At 40.8% G+C, this 21,830-nt stretch overlaps 2 protein-coding genes across 3 annotated transcripts; both read left to right on the forward strand.

Annotated features, from left to right (window-relative positions):
- The first annotated feature begins 4,888 nt into the window (after nt 1–4,888).
- Nucleotides 4,889–16,508, forward strand: Prelid3b (PRELI domain containing 3B). 2 transcript variants are annotated; one of them, XM_004840970.4, is made up of 6 exons: nt 4,889–5,126; nt 11,077–11,245; nt 12,401–12,490; nt 12,940–13,010; nt 13,122–13,224; nt 14,516–16,508. In XM_004840970.4, the coding sequence occupies exons 1-6, from the start codon at nt 5,095–5,097 to the stop codon at nt 14,633–14,635; spliced, it is 585 nt and encodes a 194-aa protein (XP_004841027.1). In that variant the 5' UTR covers nt 4,889–5,094; the 3' UTR covers nt 14,636–16,508. The 2 variants fall into 2 exon arrangements, with proteins under 2 accessions (XP_004841027.1, XP_087054072.1); XM_087197946.1 differs by lacking the exon at nt 14,516–16,508 and adding an exon at nt 13,828–14,046 and having other exon boundaries at nt 4,965–5,126.
- A 301-nt stretch (nt 16,509–16,809) lies between these two features.
- Nucleotides 16,810–20,705, forward strand: Atp5f1e (ATP synthase F1 subunit epsilon). Its single transcript, XM_004840969.3, has 3 exons — nt 16,810–17,016; nt 18,649–18,775; nt 20,552–20,705. The coding sequence occupies exons 1-2, from the start codon at nt 16,985–16,987 to the stop codon at nt 18,770–18,772; spliced, it is 156 nt and encodes a 51-aa protein (XP_004841026.1). The 5' UTR covers nt 16,810–16,984; the 3' UTR covers nt 18,773–18,775; nt 20,552–20,705.
- Nucleotides 20,706–21,830: the final 1,125 nt, after the last annotated feature.

Below are 21,830 nucleotides of genomic sequence, written 5' to 3' on the forward strand. Positions count from 1 at the left end.
TCGTCCACTCATGGCTAGTTTGGTGTCTGATGGAGTTCCCCACAGCACTCTCATTACCCTTATGAAATTCTGCACCATTTCCAAGAGTCTCAGTCTCACTTTCCAATCACTGGTGACCTGGTGACATACTTTTAGTCTTGGCCAATCAGCAAGAGACCACCAAGCATTTAGGCTGGAATAGTGAGGATCAGTGCTGAAGGCTTCATCAGGCACCAGGTTTATAAATATTTGTTTCAGTAGTAATACTTTCATGCTATAATGACTCTTACTTCCCTTTAGGGCCACGTGACAAAAGGACTCAAAACACAAAGTATAGATAAAGTGGGTTCCCACTGCTCCAACACAGAAGTCTACACTTTGGACTTTAAACTGTAGTGTGAACACACACATAATCCATGTGCTATAATGTGTCACCATGTGGGCTATATAAAATGCCACCAAGAACCCAGAAGCAGAATTGGGCTTTGAGCTGAGCTCTGGGAAAGGCACTTTAGAGAGGCCCGCAAGGAGTGAAATATTTGCTCAGAACCTGAAAATGGGAGTAAGACTGTTCAGAAAAAAATACAGAGAAAGGGCAGTCCAGGTGCAAAGAACACTATGTTGAAAGTTCACCAGTGTGGAAGTATGTAGGGACAGACAGTAACTGATACAGCTATAGGGTTCAGCAGACTTGGGAAATGGGAAGGACAAAACATTGAAGCCAGATAGGTAGACTGAGCCAGGTTATAGGAGCCTGTTAGTCATATGGCATAGTTTCTACACTGTTGACATTTGGGGCCATGTTGTTCTTTGTCGTAGGGGGACCATCACTGTCCTAAGGCTTACAGGATCCTGAACAGCCTTCCTGGTGTCTTGCCACTAAAAGCCAATGGCACCAGTGGTGACAACCAACCGCATCTGCAGACATTGCCCAATACCCCTGAGGGAAATCATTTTTCTTCCCTCAGGCAGCCAAGTATAGCTGTGGAATAGATGACCAGTGCTATTTGTGCAATAACGTAATGAAGGAAGCACAGGCAAAAATACTGGAGAAGAGAAAGGTCACTTTCTCTGAGTCCAGAAGAAATAAATACAGAGGATAAGGAGAATACAAGCCATTTTAAAGAGGAAAGGAAGGAAATTGCAGGAGTCCACAGTGATTCTGAAATAAAGGTCATTGCTGAGAAGTTCAGAGGAGAGGCTGGTTTGGAGTTTGAGGAGAATAGATAAGTGTCAAAAGAGCAGCTGATAAGTGTACAAATCAGGCTCAAAGAGATGCATCCATTTCTGGAGCATATGAAAAGATGTCAGGGAGCCCACAGGGCTTACTGCTCTATTTTAAGAGTTACATAATTAGCACGTATGGTGGGGACACACTGGTTTTCTATTGATGGTACAATAGTTATATAAAGTTTCACCACAACATATTTTAAAGAAGCTGATTCTAACAAAAACAGTGTTTCCTCTTACTAGACTCACTCAACATAGACATACTTCCAACACCAGATGTGTGGTGGGTTTCCCCATGCACTAGGGAATTATCTGCTTTTCTCTTTCAATGCTGACACTCTACTCAGAGATAGAGTTAGCTCCCACAGATTAAGGGGTCAATCTTCATGACTGTCCTCATTTCACATACCAATCTCAAGTCCCAGATTGTAACCTGGGGCTCTTGGCTGACCAGCTATAAATTGGGATTCCCACCATCCCCTCCTGGAGTTTGATAACTTGCTAGGATACCTCACAGAACACAGGGAAACGTAAGTTTATTACAAAGGATACTGATGAACAGCCAGATGGAGAGCAGGACCCATTGGATCCAAAAAAAGGAGCTTCTGTCATAAAGCTGGGATGCACCACCCTCCCGGTATGTGAATGTATTTACCAACCCAAAAGCCTGTCAACTCTCCTGCTTATGAGTATTCACAGAGCGTAATCACTAGCTCTATCTACCCTTTTCTGACATTGATAAGTGGGGCTAAAAGTTCCAGCTAATTGTTGGGTCTTTCTGGTGTCTGGTCCTACCCTGAGGCTAGGTGGGCCCCACTTAAGTCACCTAAATACCATAAGCTCAGAAGTAATAAAAAAAGTTTCTTATAACAAAAGACATCCCTATCACACAGGAAATTCCAAGAGTTGGAGGAGCTTCGTAACAGGAACCAGGGACAAAGACAAAACACATTTTTTAAATCACAGAAGTAATTCCTTATCCTCTGGGGATATGTTCCAAGACCCTCAGTGGATGCCTGAAACCAAAGACAGTACTGAATTCTCTACACAAGCACTGCAGTGCCTCAACAGCTGATACACTCTAGTAACTGACACTAACAGGTGGGTAGTGTATACAGCATGGATACGCTGGACAAAACGGATACACATTCAAGGCAGGACAGAGCAGGATGACACAAGATTTCACCACACTACTCAGAATGGTGCACAATTTTAAACTTTATTCCTGGAATTTTCCACTTAACATTTTCAGATCCTGACTGACCGTGAAACTGTGGAAAGCAAAACCATTCATTAAAGGTGGATTGCTGTATACCACACTGATATTTAAAAAATCAAGCAATTATAAAACAAGTGGGACAATGGCAGCATAAAAATTGTGCAAACAGTGAGTGAGTGAAGTTTGGAAATAAAAGGAGCTGGGCCTCAGCTGGAATTGGAGCCATGACTTCCTTGGCTTTCCCCATCAGGGCTGTCTCTTCAACGTGCTAACGTGGGACCCACTAACACTGGTGTTTTCATGTGCTTCTCCACATACTGATCCCTGGTCCCAGCCTGGCAGCTATCTTCTCTGCAGTCAAGGAAGATGTCCTTATAGAAGACTGAGGCTGCACTTCACAGTCCTGGGTCTCTTGTTTCTCAACAAACAACCCTCCTTTTAAGTACCCTCTAGTTATTTCTTGACAATCTTATTTCTAGTTGTTTGTATTTCAGCTTCCCAGCTAGTTTTTTTTTCTTTTCCAGTGCTGGGGACTGAACTCATGGCTCTATGCATGTTAAGCAAACACTTTACTAAGCTACATCCCCAGCCCCTCTTAGCCAAAAAAATCCTCTTGAAGTTTTTTGTAGGTGGAAGTCACGTCTGTATTCTTCCCAGGCATGGGGCTGGGCAAGATCCCTTACTGGAAGGGTATAGGAATAAGTGTCATCCCTGGGCCACAGCCAGAGCAGCCAGTTATCTAATTTCAAATCAAGTTTAATGACCTACTGACGTCCTTATTTCTGTGAGAGGCATTGTCAGTAATACAAAAACATTCATAGGCTTCCTCTGTGTGTCTCTCGGATACATTCTCTCCAGGAGAGTACCCATAAAGGTCTCGCTTTCCAAAGCAAAGAAACTGTATCATTTCCATTATGCAAAGACACAGAAAAAGACTCTTGGGTCCCAGAACCCCATCCTTCCATATCCTGGCCCCCAGCATTTCAGATGTAATAAGTAAAATAATAAATTGATATGGTGTGTGGGTGGGAGGGGTAGAATAGGTGTCATTTAACTTTCATGATTTTTGAACTGGGGGCAGAATAACATTAAAAAATAAATAGAATAGGAATGCTGGATGGCAAATAGCCACATTCGCTCCAGGAATGGCAGGGACAGGCTGTTCTGTGCTGATGGTTCCTGAATCAGTGTTTTTAACACCCAGCGACATTAACTTCGCATCTTAATCAAGGCCGAGGCACTCTCAGCAGCCCTTAACGCATTACCTCCCCAAGAAATCACTCTAAGTACCATAGGATTGAAAAAAAAAATCCTAGGTACTACAAATTCCACTTAGCCACCACCCAGCCATATTATTTCCTTCCTAATGTAATTTTTCTGTTTTCTTTCTAAAGGGCTTCGGCTATTTAAAAAAAATTATCCTCTCTCCTAAATTAACTTGGCTTTTATTCAACAATCAAGCTAAGAACAAGAGGAAGTACTTCTGTAACTACCTTATAAGTAACCAAACGTCAAGATTTTCCTCCATAATCATTTCAAATGCCAATTGTTCTGTTGGGAGATACAAGGTTGTGCAGAGTGGGGGAGCAGCGGGAGTAGGAAGCCTTACCCCGACAGCTAAGCCTAGCAGTGCACCCAGTGGACAAGTCTCATCACTGACAACACAAGCCACTCCTCCGGCTCCCTTAATAGTCACTATTTCATTTATGCAACAAATAATTACGGGAATCATTAAACAACAGCCTCGCCCTCAGAGGCTTACAGTCTAAAGTTAAACAGATAACCTAGATGGTTTCATTAATTCTTTCCACAAATAAATATTTCATTTTTCAATACTTTTTGAGCTTTTGCTATGCAGGAGGCTCTGAGAGTCATCGTCAGGAAAGGCAGGCAAGATCCCGTGTTTAAAAGAGTACTTCTAGTGGGAATTAAATAAACAAACACTAAAAGAATGCATCAGGATGTTGTGATGGAGCGACTAGAGTGGGAGGACCTGCTGAGGAAGGCTGGTGAGCCATGAAGACCCTCCGTCCCCTCGCTGGGCCAGTAATCAGCCTGACTTGTGTCTCTGTCTTGTCCCCCGAGTCGCAACTTGGCAGGCAGGTGCCATGGGCACAGAGCAAACTGGTTGGCTGGCTCGTCTGGCTGCTTTCAGCCCCACCGTTGCCTGAGCTGAGACAGAAGGTGGGAGCAGCCGTCTGGGGTAAACTTTCAAACCCGACGCCACGGAAACTTGTTTGGACGAACCCACAAACACAAACCCTCCAAGGACGCAGGCCTTCCTACCAGATCCCAACCCACACAGCGTAAAGAATGGCGCCGCGTCGCCCCGCGCCTACGCAAAACAGCGCCTGCGCAGCCGGGCGCCCGCCCGCGGGAGCGCGCTACTCGGATCTGCGCCGGCGCGCAGCGCTGCTCTCACGCAAGGGGCGGGACTTACCGTAGTTGCGCCCTGCGCGAGAGGCGGGGCTTGGTTGCGCCGCGCTGGACCCGCGCTGGCCGGGCCGGGCCGGGATAGGGCGCGGGGCCGAACGTCCGGACGTCCTCGAGCCGGGCCGTACGGCGCCTGCGCGCTGCGTTGCCGGCCGGCTGTGGGGCGGGGCCCGTGTACCCCGTTTCTCGTTGTTCCCTAGCGCCGCGCGACCGTTGAGCAGGCTGCCAGCACCATGAAGATCTGGACTTCGGAGCACGTATTTGAGTAAGTTTGGGACGCTCTGGGCCTGGAGTGGGGTGAGGCAGAGAAGACCTCGGGGGCTTCCCGACGTCGGGCCTGGCGTGGGAGCAGAGCCCGGGCCCCGGGAGAGTGGAGGACGCAAGGTCGCGACCCAGGGCCGGGGTGGCGGCCGCCCGGTGCGGCGGGAGTGGGGCAGCGGGCGGGCGGCCTGGAGGAGCCTCCCGGCATCCAGGGGACGTCGCAGAGTACAAGGTCCTCGACAGTTCTCAGGGCTGCCACCCGGCCTGGCCAGGTCCAGTTGCGATGGGGACCCACGGTCTCGAGAGTGGCGTGGGTTTCATCAGGAGTCCAGTTGCAGCAGCCCCCGTCTGGGAGGCATTTCTAACCTGGAACATGAATTTCGAGTGAACTGGAGCCACCAGGATCCACACCCTTGATGACAGCTCCTTCACCTAACCAGCACAGAGCCTTGGTGTTGGAGTCCAAGGCCTTACTCTGGCTCCACAAGTTTGTGACCTTGGTTTCCCATTTTAATCTGAAATGGAAGTTGACGTCTGACCAGGATCTGCCTGTGTAAGATCTCCGAGACAACACTCAGTTTTGGTTTTAGTGAACTTTATTTTACTTAATTAATTTTGTTTTGCAACAAGGTTTCACTGTGTAGTTCAGGCTGGCCTTGAACTCACTATGTATGTAGGCCAGCCTGGCCTCGAACTCACGGTGATCCTCCTGCCTCAGCCTCCAGAGTGATGGGATTGCAGGCATGTCACCACACCCAGGGATTATCATGAACTTTAGTAACAAAAATCAGCCTTAAACCAATAGAATATTATAAATTATCTTCAGGAGCCACAATTTAACATACAACAAAATTACATATAAGCAACTATGACATTTTTGACCTAAATAAATGGTTGGTTGAGGTTAATTCCAGGACTCTGTTGACTGACTTCCTCTGCTGTAAATCCCATTGCTGTGATTTATATTTGATTCCATTTCTAAGCTATCTGCTGTTTTTGACTCATCTTGCTGGTGTTGTCATAGTGTTTTAATCACTATAGCTTTGTGGTGTATTTTAATGTAGGCTTTTGAGTTTTTAAGTGTTTCTGGGGGCAGTTTTAAAAGACATTTTCAGCCAGGTATGATGGCACATACCTGTAATCCCAGGACTTGGGAGGCTGAGGCAGGAGTTGGATCACCCCTATTTCAAGGCCAAGCTAGGCTACATAGTTCAAGAACAGCCTGAAGTACAAAGCAAGACTCTTATCGACATTTTATCATAGTGGATCAGACCCATCTAAGGGCCCACTGTTTCTTGGAAAAAGGCTAATTAGAACCAAAAGGAAGTTTTCTTTTCTCCCTAATGTTTATGACCCTTCTTGGACAAAAGCCTTAAATCTGTACTCTTCCTGTGTCCTTCCTGTAACCTGGTCACACCCTTCACTAGTCCTCTTCCTGATTTGAACTTCGCTCTGAGTTTCTTTGGACTTTTTTCTTTCAGTGGTACATTTTTGCAGTACCTAACAGTTAACTTGGGTCCTTTGTTTGAGGGAATTGGTACATGTGTATGACATTTCTTGGTCATTTTCAATTCCTTTAACCCCTCCCTAGCCTTCCCCCGTTCCTTTCCCCATCTCAAAGTTTTTTTCTCAATTCTTTTCAAAAAGTTTTTTGTTTCCTACCATCTTTCATTTTGCTTTTATTTATATTTTAGATTTCTTACGTAAGAGAAACCACGTGATAGTTTACTTTCTGTATCTGACTTATTTCACTTAACATTATGGTCTCAAGGTCCATCTGTTTTCCTGTAAATGATGTGTTTTCATTCTTTATGGCTGAATTATTGTTCAGATACACACACACACACACACACACACACACACACACACTCAGTCTGCCCAAAAAAATGTATTCACACTTAAGGACAAGAAAACCTTGTGTAAATATTTTAATACCAAATTTATTACGACATCATGAGATTAATACAAGTTAACTTTTGACATCTACAATTATAAGAGGTGCTCAAAAAAGTGGTGCCATTGGCTTCCAGGCATTTATTAGTAAGCAAACTGCTGCTTGGGTAACCTTGGTCATTGAGATTGCTGCACATGCATTTCAGTTTCTTCTCTAAGGGCTGACAGTGTAGTGGGTTTTCTTCAATATATGACATCCTCTGGGGTGCCCTATAAGAGGGTAACACTATCTGTTGAAAAAAAAATCATACCTTTTTTTTTCCTGAAGTGTATATACATTTTTTGGGCACATTCTGTATATATCTCACAGTTTCTTTGCCCATTTGTCTGTTGATGAGCATCTAGATTGTTTCCAGAGTTTAGTTACTATGAAATGAGCTGCTCTAAACATGGGCGGGCATGCATGTATCATTATAATATGGTATCTTTTAATTCCTTTAGGGATAAACCCAAGGGAGAGACAGCTGGGTTGAATGAAATTTCTACTTTTAGTTTTTTCAGGAATCTCCGTACTGATTTCCATAGTATTGTACTAACTTATATTCCCAGCAACAGTGTAAAGGATTCCTTTTCCCCCTACATCCTCATCAGCTTTTTTTGTTCTTAATGATAGCCATTTTGACTGGAGAAGATGACATCTCAGAGTTTTGATTTGCATTTCCCTAATGGCTAAAGATTATAAATATTTTTCAGTGCATTTATTGGTTTGTACTTTTGAAAAGTGTCTGTTCATTTCATCTGCCCATTTTATGCTTGGATCGTTTGTTTTGGGGGTGTTAAGTTTTTTGAGTCTCTTTTTTTTTTTTCTAGTACTGGGGATTGAACTAAGGACCTTGCACTTGTGAGGCAGGCGGCAGCACCACTAAGCTAAATTTGAGTTCTTTATATACTGCAGATATTAGTTCTCTAGCTAGCTAGCAAAAATATTTTCCCATTCTTCTGTAGGTTGTCTTTTCACTGTTTCTTTTGCTGTGCAGAAGCTTTTTTTTTTTTTGGTACCCGGCATCAAACTCAGGTCCTTGCGCTTTCGTAGCGGGTGGCGAAACCACGGATCTAAATCCCCGGCCCAGAAGCTTTTTGATTTGATGTAGTCCCATTTGTTGATTCTTGACTTTATTTCCTGTGCTGCTGGAGTTCTATTCAAGAAGCCTGCACCTGTGCGTATAGCTTCAAGTTTTTCCCTCCCTGTGATAATCCTGCACCAGTTTTAAAATTTGTTTTTATACCTAGGTGTTTGATTATTCTTAGACCTCCTTTCTCTTCCCTAACGCTCTTTCTTCTCTTCAGCATGTCCCCCACTCCTCTGTCCTCTTCTGCTGCCCCTTTCTTCAGTATTGCCCTCTTTTTCCTTATCAGTGTAAATGTTCAATGAGATTGTTGTTAGCCTTTTGTCTTGCATTTCATTAATAATCTTAATTTTTTTTCTCTTTTTGTCACAGACCTCTTAGAAATTTGATGAGAGGTCTTGTAACTTTCTTCCTGAAGATAGACAGGCATGTTCAAGTAAATGCCATCCATGTGCCAAGAGAAGAAGCCCTGGTTAGGCATGCTGTCCAGATAGTTTGACCTGCTCGGTTAGGGTCCCTTCTCTACACACACATTCATAGCACTCAGATCTCCATGAGCACTCGTCAGTCTTGAACTTCAAATCCTTATTCTCAGGTGACTAGCAGACACCTGAATTCACTACCCACATTCCCAGAGACTTGTCAAACTGAGCATCCTTGAAGTTGAAGTCATAATGGCCTCACAAATTTCTCATTCTCATATGTTTCCCATTTTCATGACGTTTTCTGAAACAATAGCTAAGTCATCATTGTACATTTTATCCATCCTTGATTTTCTAGCACTGCTACTACCTCTTGAGGCCTGACATAAATTGGCATTCATTTGAAATCATTGATTCCTTCAACATATAAGAATGCTCAGTGTGTGCTAGGCACTGTTCTTTGGACTGGCACACTCTAGTAAAGAAATCAAGACACTTGGTTGTGTGAAGTTCACCAAGTCTACACCTTATTGGTGAAGAAACTATAAGTTCTCTTGATTCCACTTTGGTGGTGTCTATTAATGTCTTCCAGTTTTAGGTCTTTTTCACATAATTATGTTAATACAGTTAAAATTAATTGCTGGAAGACTATTAATCATAATGTGTGTCTTTTGTAATATTTGTGCTAGTTATGTTTAGTCCAAGTGAAGTCAACATAATTGTTTTCAGGGTGGCTTAGAAAACAGAGATGACCTAAATTACAAATAATGCACAACCACCTTGAAGCCATGTGGTTATTTATTTTTTAGAGAGGGCAATGGGAAAAGATAAGTTCATGGAAGCCAGCTAACCATGGTATATTACTAGGTGGACAGGAAAGAGGTTCATCTGATTCTCATTTTGGATAGTTGCCTTGGTAACAGTCAGAGTGCTTGGCCTGTATCATTTCTATTTGTGAAAACCATTTAGATTTATGAAGCTGTTCCACTTAGGGTATATCTGAATTGATTACTGAATAATAAGGCTTGAGATTAAAAACAATAAGGATAATTTATACAACATTATAGAGAAAATGAGGACATTAAAAATCATGTCACTGATTGTCCAGGGTTCTGGGGAATTAATGGAGTTGAGATTTTCCTTCTGTTGACACGATGTAGTTACCAGTCTGAGTTCTCTAAAAAGTTGAAATAGATTAATGTCTGCCCTTCTGTGTGTCTACAAAAATAAGAAGTAATGCTGTGTGATTTATATCAATCAGTGTAGCTTAAAAATCATCTCTAGATCTCATTTTTTTCCTGTAGAATGAAGACAGGGAGCCAGTTATGATGATGCACACCTGTGATCCCAGAAATCCGGGAGGCTAAGCAGGAGGATCCCAAGTTTAAGCCTGGCAATTTAGCCTGGGCAATTTAGCAACTTAGCAGGACCTTGTCTCAAAATTCACAAAGGGCTGGGTATGTAACTCAATATGAAGGCCCTGGGTTCAATTTCCAGTATCTCAGAAATAAGTGAAGGAAGGGAGAGAGGATTAATAGTGTAGCAGGGATGGAATCAGACTGCATGCAGAACAAACCACCTTTAATACTAATTGTAGTTAAAAAGAAATTCAAGAAGGATGTATTTTGTACAAGCATCTTATGCACAGAGGTCGTGCAGAGACCACATGTACATCACATTTTGAATCAGTCAAGCACATACGCTTTTTCAAGAAAATAAAGACTACAAGTTCTTGAGTGATGTGGTATTACTGCCATTTTAACCCTGGGTAATAAATAAATGCCTGCTATTAAGAGGGATTACTAGAAATAGCATTTTGGGAGTGCCTTAGTAACATGTATTGAGTGACCTTTCTGAAACATATCAAAATCACTTCTTTGAGGAAAACAATGGCTATTGACTGGAGAGACCACTGTTACTTATTACATTAATATAAAGAGAAAATTTTAATAATGATACTTCGAATCTTTTTGTAATCCCTATAACCATGTACAGTGCCTACTTTAAAAAAAGAATTTAGGGGCTGGGGATTTAGCTCAGTGGTTCAATCCCTGGTACCAAAAAACAACAAAAAAAGAATTTAGTGTCTAAGTTCTTTTACTCTTTATAACTTCAGAAAATTGTCATCAGACAAGAATAAATGGTGGGGTTTCTGCTATTTTTTCAGAAGACTTCATTTTTTAAACACATTTTTATGAATCAGTGGTTCTTCTAAAAACAATTTACATGTAAAGCAGTTATTTAAGAAATTGTACTTGAATGCTCTGTAGGTAGTTTATTCTTTATAGCCTTCGGTGGTTCTGTATAGGCTGTGTTCTGAAAAAATACTGAAGTTTGTACACATTAAAATGTTGACCAAGCCTCAAAAAATCATTTTTCAGTCAGTGTTTCAGAAAGTAATTTTCCCTAGGTAAACTAGTGAAATTTCCATTGTAAAGAATGATTTGGAGGCTTATAAAAATTGTTTAATTCATATGCATATTTTTTAACAGTTTTTGGTTTATGTTGGCAGCCACCCTTGGGAAACTGTCACAACAGCTGCGATGCAGAAATATCCAAACCCGATGAACCCCAGTGTGGTTGGAGTTGACGTGCTGGACAGACATATGGATCCCTCTGGAAAGCTGCACAGCCACAGACTTCTCAGCACAGAGTGGGGACTGCCTTCCATTGTGAAGTCTGTAAGTGTGTCCTGATTCCCAGAGAAATGACCGCGTTAGAGAAGTTTTCTAAACCACGTTATAATTTCAAATAGGTTGTGGGAGCTGATTCTGAATGTCATTTTTGTATCAGTTCAAATTGTATTATAATAAACTTGAGTTATGAGTGTATAATGAATTGGAAATATTATTACAGTCTTCATGAAGGCACTAGATAAAACCTTCTGAAGGAAGCCAGCTAATATTCTGAAATCTAAAAGGAGTTACATTGTTTTTCTTGGTTTTTCTAGCAACTTGGAACCAATAAGATTTAGCATCACTGGTCTGATCATGACTGCTAGGGTACAGTTGCTGTGGCCAGTGGTAGGTTGTGCACATTAAGTAAGGAAAATATTTTCAGACTTGCTGTTGTCACCTTTGTGCCACAATTAGGTATTTCTTCACGTACATTTAGAAACAATTCTATTCAGTTATAAACAAGCAGACTTTAAAGAGCTAATTTAGCAAGAAACTAGAATGCTGATTTATATAAGAAAAAACTGGTGTGATAAGTGAACCTAGGTTTCTGTTCAGCTCCACTCAGAAAACTAAGTACACGTTCTTTTTTTTTGGTGCCAGGGATCGAACTCGGGTCCTTGCACTTGCGAGGCAGGTGGCTGAACCACTGAGCTAAATCCCCGGCCCTTAAGTACATATTTTTCAACAGAAACGTACCAATTACCTCCTTTACACAGACTATGGCATTTGATGGTAGGGCCACAGAAATGAGTAAAATCAGGAGATGGCTTTGAGGGTCATATAGCACAGGGAGGGACACTGGGAGCAAACATGTGCTCTTCACCGTGAAAGAGCTATTTTTTCATCTTCTGGATAAAGCAGTGGGGCCTTCTCCCTTGGACTGCTCTAGGAGACACAGATCTCTTGAGTTCTCCCTTTCTTAGATGCCAGATTTCCCCAGATCTGATTTCCATATTTCCACTCTGTGCTTCCTGGTCACGCCTGGGCAATTTCAACATCAGATAGGCTTTCCTTATGACCTTTGTCTGTTTCCTCCTGATTTTTCAAAACAGATTTTTTTATTCCACATACTGTACACATTTATACCTTCAAATGAAATATTGATACACTTGGTAAGAAATCCTTCCTCTGATTACTAATTCCAAATGTTTTACTTAGATTATTGGTGCAGCAAGAACCAAAACATATGTTCAAGAACATTCTGTAGTTGATCCTGTAGAGAAAACAATGGAACTTAAATCTACTAATGTAAGTTTGGGCTCTCTTTTCTTTTAATTTTGAACTGTTTAGCCTAATTTTTTGTCTCTTATATAGTTGATATGTAGATGGGTGTGTGTTCTTCAGTGTCGTATATAGAGTCAGTATTCAGAAGCTGTGTTGTCTCTGCCCTGTTCAACTTCCCGTTACTGCAGTGGACTTGCCTCTTTCTCAGAGCTATCATTCAATAAAGTGGATTTGGGATCATGTGCACATTATCATCATTATTATACTTTCCTTAAATTTATTTTTCAATAAAAAGATAGACAGCCAGTAGTGAAATTTAAGCTATATTTACATAGCAATATCAAAGTGGTTTATTTGTTGGTTTCATTGTTTTGTATATTTAAATAGTAAGACTTTGGTTCATGTGTTAGTTTGAGAAATATTTTTAATCTTTATTTCAAAAATAACAAACTCCCCTCCTCCTCATTCTATAGATTTCATTTACAAATATGGTTTCAGTAGATGAGAGACTTATATACAAACCACATCCTCAAGACCCAGAAAAGTGAGTAAAAAGTTAACAAACTTATTTTACAAAGCTTTTTTTTTTGGATCAAGTATTTTTTAAAATAATGCAAGTTGGGTCATCTGAAACTGTTGGTGTGTTTTGTGCCAGAACTGTTTTGACTCAGGAAGCCATAATCACGGTGAAAGGGGTCAGCCTCAGCAGTTACCTTGAAGGACTGATGGCAAGCACAATATCTTCCAATGCTAATAAAGTAAGTGGGCTGCTTCCTAATTGTTTGTTATCCCTGGGTTCGTTTCCTGGAAGAGCTTGTGCTGAATGTGTATTTGTCCTTGTAAGCTGACTCTCAGCTGCTCTGCAGTGCAAAGCAAGAGGACATTAGGCAGTTGTTGGCACAGCTCTCGCCCAGCACACCTGAGTTTACATGCAAGCTCCAACTCCTGACCAGTCTCTCAACCGTGAGCAATGATGTTAACTCTCCATGCCTCAGTTTCCCTTCTGTGGAGTTGAGGTCACCCTCTTGCAGAGTTGGCATGAAGTAACATGGCAGGTGTGTGGCCCAGGGCTCTGCACATAGGAAGTGCTGAACGATGTGTGGCTGTCACTGTTGAGAGTGCTGGTTCCTAGCTATATCTTATTACCTCCTCCATTGGTTTTAGACATTTCTTTCTAATTGCCACCCCCATAAAATTATTTAATAAGCACACATAACATACACACATATACGCTTTATACATAAAAGAATGAAATTATAAGTTAAGGAAAGGGCTGCCTGATACATTATTTTTTAAACACATGTTTACTAATAAAGTCATTCAGCAGTCAGAAATATTCATAGATACCTTTTCTATGCCAGGCAGAATGCCAGGTTAGACTGGGGATACAGCGGGGAGCAAAACAAATTTCTCTGGAATTAAGAGGAAGATGACATTATTCACACAACATGTCATTAGGAAAGAAAAAGGAAAGACAGGTATGAAAGTATTTGAGAGTTTAGTAATTCTGCCAAGTGCTGAATGAGTGGTGGGTTGGTTGTGAAGGGTGTGCCGGAAGAGCATATTTGCAGGAAGAATTGCATGTGCAAAGGCCCTGAGACAGGAAGAATAAGATGTTCCTCCTCTCATTCCTCAAAGAACTGCATAGAGGACCAGAAGGGATGAGGAAATAGTCATAGACCCGATCCTTTGCAGCTTTGTATATGACTTTGATTTAAAATGTAGACATTGAAAAAAGTAATAAAATGCAGACATAAAAAGGAGAGGGTTGACTAATCATGAAATAAGACATCCTGTCATTTAACTGTAGATTGATTTGAGAACATCTTTTGCATACAAAATAAAAGTCAGTTTATGGATCAAGCCAGTTGTTCAAGGCATTTGATATTTGGTAAATAATATTAGAAAAGAGACTGAGGACAAAAGTAATCTGCCCTTCTGAGGTTTAGTTATCCCTGTAACACTTGCTGTTACTTCCTTGTGTGTCATTTACTTGATACATACTTTGGTTATCACTCAGTAACAATGAATGTATTGAATTTTTTTAAGGGCCGAGAAGCAATGGAGTGGGTAATACATAAATTAAACGCTGAGATTGAAGAATTGGCAGCTTCAGCAAGAGGAAGCATAAGGACACCAATGGCGGCGGCCGCATTTGTAGAGAAATGATAAAGAAAGTTGGTTTACAGCACCGGGTCCCCCAGGTCTCTCCAAGCTGACAGTATATTTATTTGTTATTTAAAAAACAGCTATATTTTAGGTAGAATGTTTTTTGATAAGCTGGAATGAGACTGTGATTTTCATCAAAACAGAGATACAAGGGTTCTAAATCACAGGGATCATCTGATGTTAGTATGACTTGAAATGACTACTTGTTAGGGTTCTAGTATTTGTGAAAATGTAACCATTTTTTAGAAAGTACTTGGAAAAAATTGGTATGGACAGTGAGTCTTCTTAAGGTAGTGTTAAAGCTTTTCGGGCATTGGGACTTCACCCGGCTGTGGACCAACCCCAGAACAAAGCAGAGCCGCCCCTTATGTGTACACAGCTGCTCTGCTGCTGCTGCAAACTAGAACTGTGTGAGGAACTCCCTTTAAAAGAAGAAACTATAGTTGTAAAAAGACATTAATTTGTATAAAATAACTCGCTCTGCTAAAAACCAGTGTTTTGATTTGGTACTTAAATGGTATTTTTGGAGTGAAAATTATCACTGAAGTAATATGCAACTCCAACAGAAATAATATTTTATTGTATTAAAGAGTACTGTATTGGTTTGCCAAAAGTTTTGTAACTTAGGAAAGGGATTACTTTCCTTGGGTTTGTACTTCATGACAGCACACTGTACCATGGGCAGGTTATGCTAACTAAAAAAATAAAGTCATTACCTGATTTTCGCAGCACTCTTAAACTGAACACTTAACACTTAAACAGAAGAACAGCTGTTCACATCTTTTAGCATTTCACATTTACTTAACTTACAAATTGCCATGTGTCGGAATCATGGTTTTGTAATTCCTAAGGCATGATATGTCAGGTTATTGGAATATAATTACTTTTTGAGGTAATTATGACCACAAAACATCTTTTTACCATGAGGAGCTGTATGTCCTTTGAAATTACTCGAATGATGTCTGGATCTGAAGCATAAATCTCAATGTTTTTAATAGTATGGTGGCACGGTGGGGGTGATGGGGGAGCAAAGTGTGGAATGGGGAAGTGGAACCATCTATACATCGTCAACTGCACTGAAGGCTTTATTCATCAGAAATCCTTATTTTGGATAACAGTGGCTGCAAGTGGAAAACAATCCAGAAAATGTATTTTGTTTAGTATTTTGTACCGGGCAGTTAACCACTAAATGATATCTTTGGGGTACTTGGAAGTATTGTATACTGTTTTTGTTAGAAGGTGATTAGCTTTTGCCTTTAGTTTACAGAGCTGAATATGATCAACTTTTAGTTGGGTTTCCTCTGAAGAGACCAGTTAATACATATAAACCACAGAAGCAGTACCAAACTTTTAAAATTAGTGTTTTTCTACTTAAAATATTATGTGGCTTATGAATTCTTAGGACATTTGTAAATTATGTTAAGTTCTGATAAAGTTTGTTATTTTTTTGTAACCAAAAATGGTTTTTACAACTAAAATATTATTTCAGCTAAAAACAAAGTGCTAAGTACATATTAATATTTGACAGATTTGTATAATTTGTGTAAATTATACTTGTTCTAAAAAAAGGTATAATGCCTATCGATAAATTATTTCTAAGCCAACCTTTGTCATATCTTTCATTGGATTTTTTTTACTCTGATCTGATGATAAAACATCTGTAAATTTTCATTTTGCAATGTAGTTAGCTACATCTATCTGAATACTTGATTCACGGCTTCCATTAAAACAGGTTCACAGCAAGTTCATTGGAAAGGACTGAACTGGAATAAAGTGTTGAATTACAGCTGTTAAGCATCTTATCCTATTTAATATTAAGGCGAACTTAAAGAATTGAAACGGCTTTTGTTAATAAAGACTTCTGTTAACCATGGTTTTTCTTGACAATTCTTAACGTTCCAAGGCTAACCGCGGCTGTCTTCCTTCCCTCCGAGCGCGAGCGCGGCTCTCCGGCGGCCCCGCAGAGCTTCCGGTTACTTCTTTAGAATAACGAGAAGAGGAGAAACCCGAGTGCTTCCCTAAATCTCAGCTACTCGCGCTCGTCGACGAGAGCGCACACCGACACCGAGACCCCGGGCGACCTGGGCGCGGAGCCTCGCGCTGCCCTTCAGCCCCGCCGCCCCTAGTATGGGTACCCGCGGCCAGCACCTCGCAACCCCACTGCCTCTGGCGAGGGCCGGTGAGCTTCCACGCCGGGGAAGGCGGGGCGAGAGGCGGTGACTGGCATGTCCTAGGCCCCGCCTCTTCCGCTTCTCCGGCCTGCCCTTCCTGCTGCTGGGCCATCCGATAGAGCCGAGGACGTTGCAGTTTCCTCTTGATTCGGTCCGTCTCGCCCTCTCTCGCGACACTATGGTGGCCTACTGGCGACAGGCTGGACTCAGGTAGGCCCCGGCCTGTGGAGGGAAGGGCGCCGGGAGCACGCCCGCGCGGCCCTGTGTCTGGAGAGCGCGGCGAGGGCGGTGACCCCCGCCTGGTCAGGCCGCCGCCGCCAAGATGGCGTCAGTGTGGACAACGCGCCGGTGGCCGCGCTCGGGGCCGTGGGGTCGCGGTGGCAGCGCCCAAGACCCAGAATAAAATGCCGAGGCAAATGTGGCCTGTTTTTACCCGAGGGGAGTTTTCTTGAATTGTGCTTGGTTTATGTTGTAAAAGCAACATAGAGCACGTAACTCGGTACACGGGGCGACAGATTGTTCTTGAGGTCATAAGCCGCTGTTAACATTTGTGGCCTTCCCAACATCGAGGTGGAGTCTTATATAATGTTACATGCATTTTCATTTTTAGTTAATCACCATTGGGCTCAGGTTTCCATATCATTGAAGATGGGGGAAAGCCCCTTATTTGTGGAGAATTCTGCACAAAGGTGACTGGTGGGTTTGAGGGCGCTCAGGTGTGGTGCGCATTTGAGGACCTGGCCATCTGGCGTAATGAGGAGACGTTGGTCTAGTTGACACCGGACTTCATTGCTTCAGGGTAGCCTTGCTCCTTAGGCAACTAGGTGGAAGTAGCGCCTTTCAGTGGTAACATTCTGGGAGCATGTGATTATTCCGAGAACAAGCAAATTTTTGTAGCCTTGGAAGGATAGTCGTCTTACCTAATGCACTGCTTATTAAGCAGCCTACTAAGGGATCTATGCTTTTTCATGCTTCTCTTTTCTTCTGACCCCTTGCAGGGCAGGTATTATCATCCTTTCATTCTGTTGTTTTCACAAGTGAATAAACAAGCTAAAAAGATTGAATAGCCTGGAGGTCACCCAGTCAAGAGTGGAAACAGGCATTGGAACTCATACCTATGATTCCAAAAACAAATTTGAAAACATGAGAAATAGACACCCACCACCTCCTCTTTCCTATTTTCAAAAAATTGGAAAAGTAATGTGACATTTTTGAGGAAAATAAGATGCTGATGAGAATCCATCTACCAAACAGGAAGCAGGCTTTTTGATATGTTAGAATTGATGATGCTGTGTGAGGACTTGCAGTTTAATTTAGAAACCTTGATTAGGAAGTATTTTTAATGGCAAACTTGTAAAATAGAATCCATTATTCTCCAAAACCCTTTAAATAACTTCCCAGAGAAAGAAATGCTATGATTCAATTTTTTTTCCTTTAATTATATATGCCTTGCTTTGTAAGAATGGCACAATTAAAGGAAAAGGTTTTAAGTAGAGAAATGGGGGGGGTTATTCATATTATGGTCTGTATTAACATTTTGGTCTCTTTCATTTGCTGTGGGGTTTTTTTAAATATTCATTTTAAATTAATATACACTAAAGAGACAAAACAATACCAAGAAGAAAATCAGGACCACCTGTCCAAGCACCAACTAATACTTTGACACATTTCTAATTTTTTCTTTTTATAGAATAATTTTGGTATTAGTAACTTTTAAATATATTTTTTGCAATAATGTACAGCCAAACCAAAATTAAAAATACAGAAAAACAACAGCACAGTAATAGTTGTCTGGTAGGATTCTAGTTAATGACTGATACTGTATCTTTCATTGTCTTCCAGCTACATTCGATACTCCCAAATCTGTGCAAAAGCAGTGAGGGATGCCCTGAAGACAGAATTCAAAGCAAATGCCGAGAAGAGTTCTGGCAGCAGCATAAAAATTGTGAAAGTGAAAAAAGAATAATCAGTAAGTTACTGATTTGTTTAGAAAGTTGTATTTTTTTTAACCTTTTAATAATGTTGTTTATGCACTAATGTGAGTAAGCAATCATTTAGGAAGAAAGAAAATGACATAATACTACTAACTCTTCAAAGTGTATGCTGGGAATAAGTGAATACAATTCTACTTTGAGTTGCTTTAGTTCTATAGACAATTTTTTTATTAGTTTTATTAGTTTTATTACTATGTTTGCAGTACATAATATTTCATTGTAGGGGATTGGTACATGTACATAACACAGATTCATTTATTTATTTTACAAGACCTTGTAAAGTTAATTATCATATATGCAGATTGAAAACCAGAATAATAGACCAAAGAACATGTAAAACATGAAGACAATTTTATATACAAAAGTTGCATTTTAAATTTTTAGAACACCATAAAAAAATGAAACTAATTTTAATTTTGGGTTCTGTCCATTTTTTTAGTCAGTGCATTTCAAAGTTAGTTATTGGGGTGATAATTTACAGCATATAGGTTATATAAGTCTCTGGACATGATAAAAGAATGTCCTTTCAGACCCTGACAACCAGAAATAATAGGCACATTGATTTTCAGTTCATTAAGCAATGCTTAGGTAAAGAGCCATCTTAATTTTAATTGAATCTGTTTCATTTGCATAAAATCAAGTAAGTTGGAGGAGAAACTCCCCACTTTTATAATTGCTGGTAGAGTTATGTAAGAGTTCGGGAGCATGAAAAATTAAAAGTTCTTTGCATTTTTTATTTCCCCACATCTGCCAATGTCCTTACAAATCACTACTTCCGAAACATACGGCTGCAGTTACAGGCAAGGATCCTGCTATTTGATCAAGCAGACCCTTGCTATTTTATCTGCAAAACCCTGCAGGGAGTCCTGTTTTGCTAAATTTATTGTGCTTTCAGAATGCTTAGTTCATTTTACTTCTGCAGAGATGTTAGTGAGGCGAGTTACATTCTCATGCAGTAAAAAGACAACCTCTAAAGTTGCTAATTTCAGGCTGTTGTGCGCCAATCTACAAAAGCTATTTGATCTCTCTTAATATTTTTACTTCAGAGGCAAGCAAGGAAAATTATCAGAGGGGTTTTCAGATTTAATTTTCTTGTTTTGCTTCTAAAAAGCCTCAGACCTGCAGTAGCACAGAAACATGATAAATATTAATCCTTTGGCAGCTTGTGGTTATGAGCAATTTTCCTGATTGGAACTGTCTCCCTGCAGCACTTTTCATTTTCATTTTGAATTAGTAAATATTTTATTACAAGTCTAGAGATGTGGTGTTTGGAATTTAGCCCTTTTCTGGGTATTCTTTGTCTAGTCTCATAATTGCTGGTAATGAGACCTGGTTTGATGTCGGTGGTTCTGTTGCAGCCATGAGCTGACAGAAGCCTCTCTGCAGTGGTGCGGTGCCAGACACTCCATCCACACTCCGACAGTGGCGTGTCCATGGGGTCAGGAAGTTCTGTCCAGCTCCTGCAGTGCTGGTCCCTCTTGGTAATGCTCTGCAGCAGTGGGCACCCCACCTTATTCGCACAGGGGGATTTTAGTGTCTTTTAAAGGCAAAGTTGCTTTTTTGGTTTTGTTTTTGCAGTTGGGAAACTGCCTGGCTGAAGCCGTTCACACAGAGCCTCAGCTCACACACCCTCCCGTGTGAATTGCAGCCACACTTGTTACAGTTCACTATAAGGAAGTTATTTTTCTTATTCATGTTGGATGTTTAAAAGAACCAGCTGGCACCTGTCATATTTTCTTTTTTCTTCCTAGACCCTGATTAAAGCTTGAAATGCTACATTTTCCCATGAAGATGTGTGGGCACATGTTATGGCAGATTGAAAGCAGTGTCACTTTGTGGAGGGAAAAATACCTAACTTGTTCATAAATTAATGATGCCAATAAACTGATATGTGGTTCACTGCTACTGGTAGCTTTTGTTTTCTGTTGGGACCTTTTCTTTATAGAAGTTACCTGCAAAACTTCATGATTCGAACTATATGAGGCACGGCTTAGAAAAGGAGGGAAAGACATGGGATATTTAGTGACCAAAAAGATACAGAAAACATTCTTTAAATATCTCAAAATAGAAGATTCTGTTTCTCTTGATAATAGTTGATGATCAAAATTAGACAATATCACTGAGGCTTTGTTGTCCCTAATCTTTGAATTGCAGAGTCACATTAGAATAGTTCTGTCGTTATCTTCCTCTAAGTAGTGCTGCTTAGCCAGTAACCTAAATGAGAATAATTACTAAAAGCTTACATTAAAGGATAACTGCTAAATTAAATTTAGCAATCATAGCACTTTTTGTTTTTGTGCAACTGAAACCTATAGAAAAGAACTGTTAACATTAGAATTTATGCACAAAGTGCTTGTCATGTTGACTTACAGATGAATGTATTTCCTGGTAGCATTTCTCATAGGAAATGAGGCAAAGCTGTTGAACACCTTGTTTATTGAGTTGATGGCTGAGTTAAAATCTGAGATGTTTGCAGGTCTGGAGCACAATGATTAGAACAGTTTTGTGATATTTTAATGGTTACTCATTAAGGATGAAAAATTGTTGCAAGTGATTTTGGTTTTACTTTTTAAACTTGGAACCTTTTGGCTAAGTAAAATATTGCAAAGTTAATTGCACATTTTAACTTTTTAGAGAAGGAGAAATGAAACAGGAATTTTTGAACAATTCTAGAGCCAGTTCTTTCCATGGTACTTAAGCTGACAATAATTCATCAGGGCTGAGGATGAGGCTGAGGAAAATGTCTTTGTTCTCAGTCTCTCGGGATGACTCCAGCCCCCAACACTTGATCTACAGGTTTCACTGAATTCTCAGTACGGGGCGCGAGGGGGCCAGTTTGCTGGACAGCAGCAAGTCAGGAGAGCCCAGAGTCACCTTGTCACGGCCTGCCATCCTGCTCGCAAGCTAAAGCACCCGAGTTCAGCTACAGTTCCCAAGATTGAGGTACTAGAAAATATTGTCCATTACAAAGGATAGGAATAAATAAAGTAACTAATGGGCAAAGGGATAAATTATTTCCAAGCAAGTAAT

Source organism: Heterocephalus glaber, unplaced genomic scaffold (assembly GCF_053883595.1).
Source record: "Heterocephalus glaber isolate CG9 unplaced genomic scaffold, H.glaber_assembly_v1.0 deba00001673, whole genome shotgun sequence".
Taxonomy (NCBI): domain Eukaryota; kingdom Metazoa; phylum Chordata; class Mammalia; order Rodentia; family Bathyergidae; genus Heterocephalus; species Heterocephalus glaber.

Coding starts and splice junctions, on each gene's coding strand:
- Atp5f1e (XM_004840969.3), top strand. CDS start 16,985: ATGGTGGCCTACTGGCGACAGGCTGGACTCAG. Junction 17,017..18,648: donor TGGCGACAGGCTGGACTCAG/GTAGGCCCCGGC, acceptor ATTGTCTTCCAG/CTACATTCGATACTCCCAAA.
- Prelid3b (XM_004840970.4), top strand. CDS start 5,095: ATGAAGATCTGGACTTCGGAGCACGTATTTGA. Junction 5,127..11,076: donor ACTTCGGAGCACGTATTTGA/GTAAGTTTGGGA, acceptor TTATGTTGGCAG/CCACCCTTGGGAAACTGTCA. Junction 11,246..12,400: donor TGCCTTCCATTGTGAAGTCT/GTAAGTGTGTCC, acceptor TGTTTTACTTAG/ATTATTGGTGCAGCAAGAAC.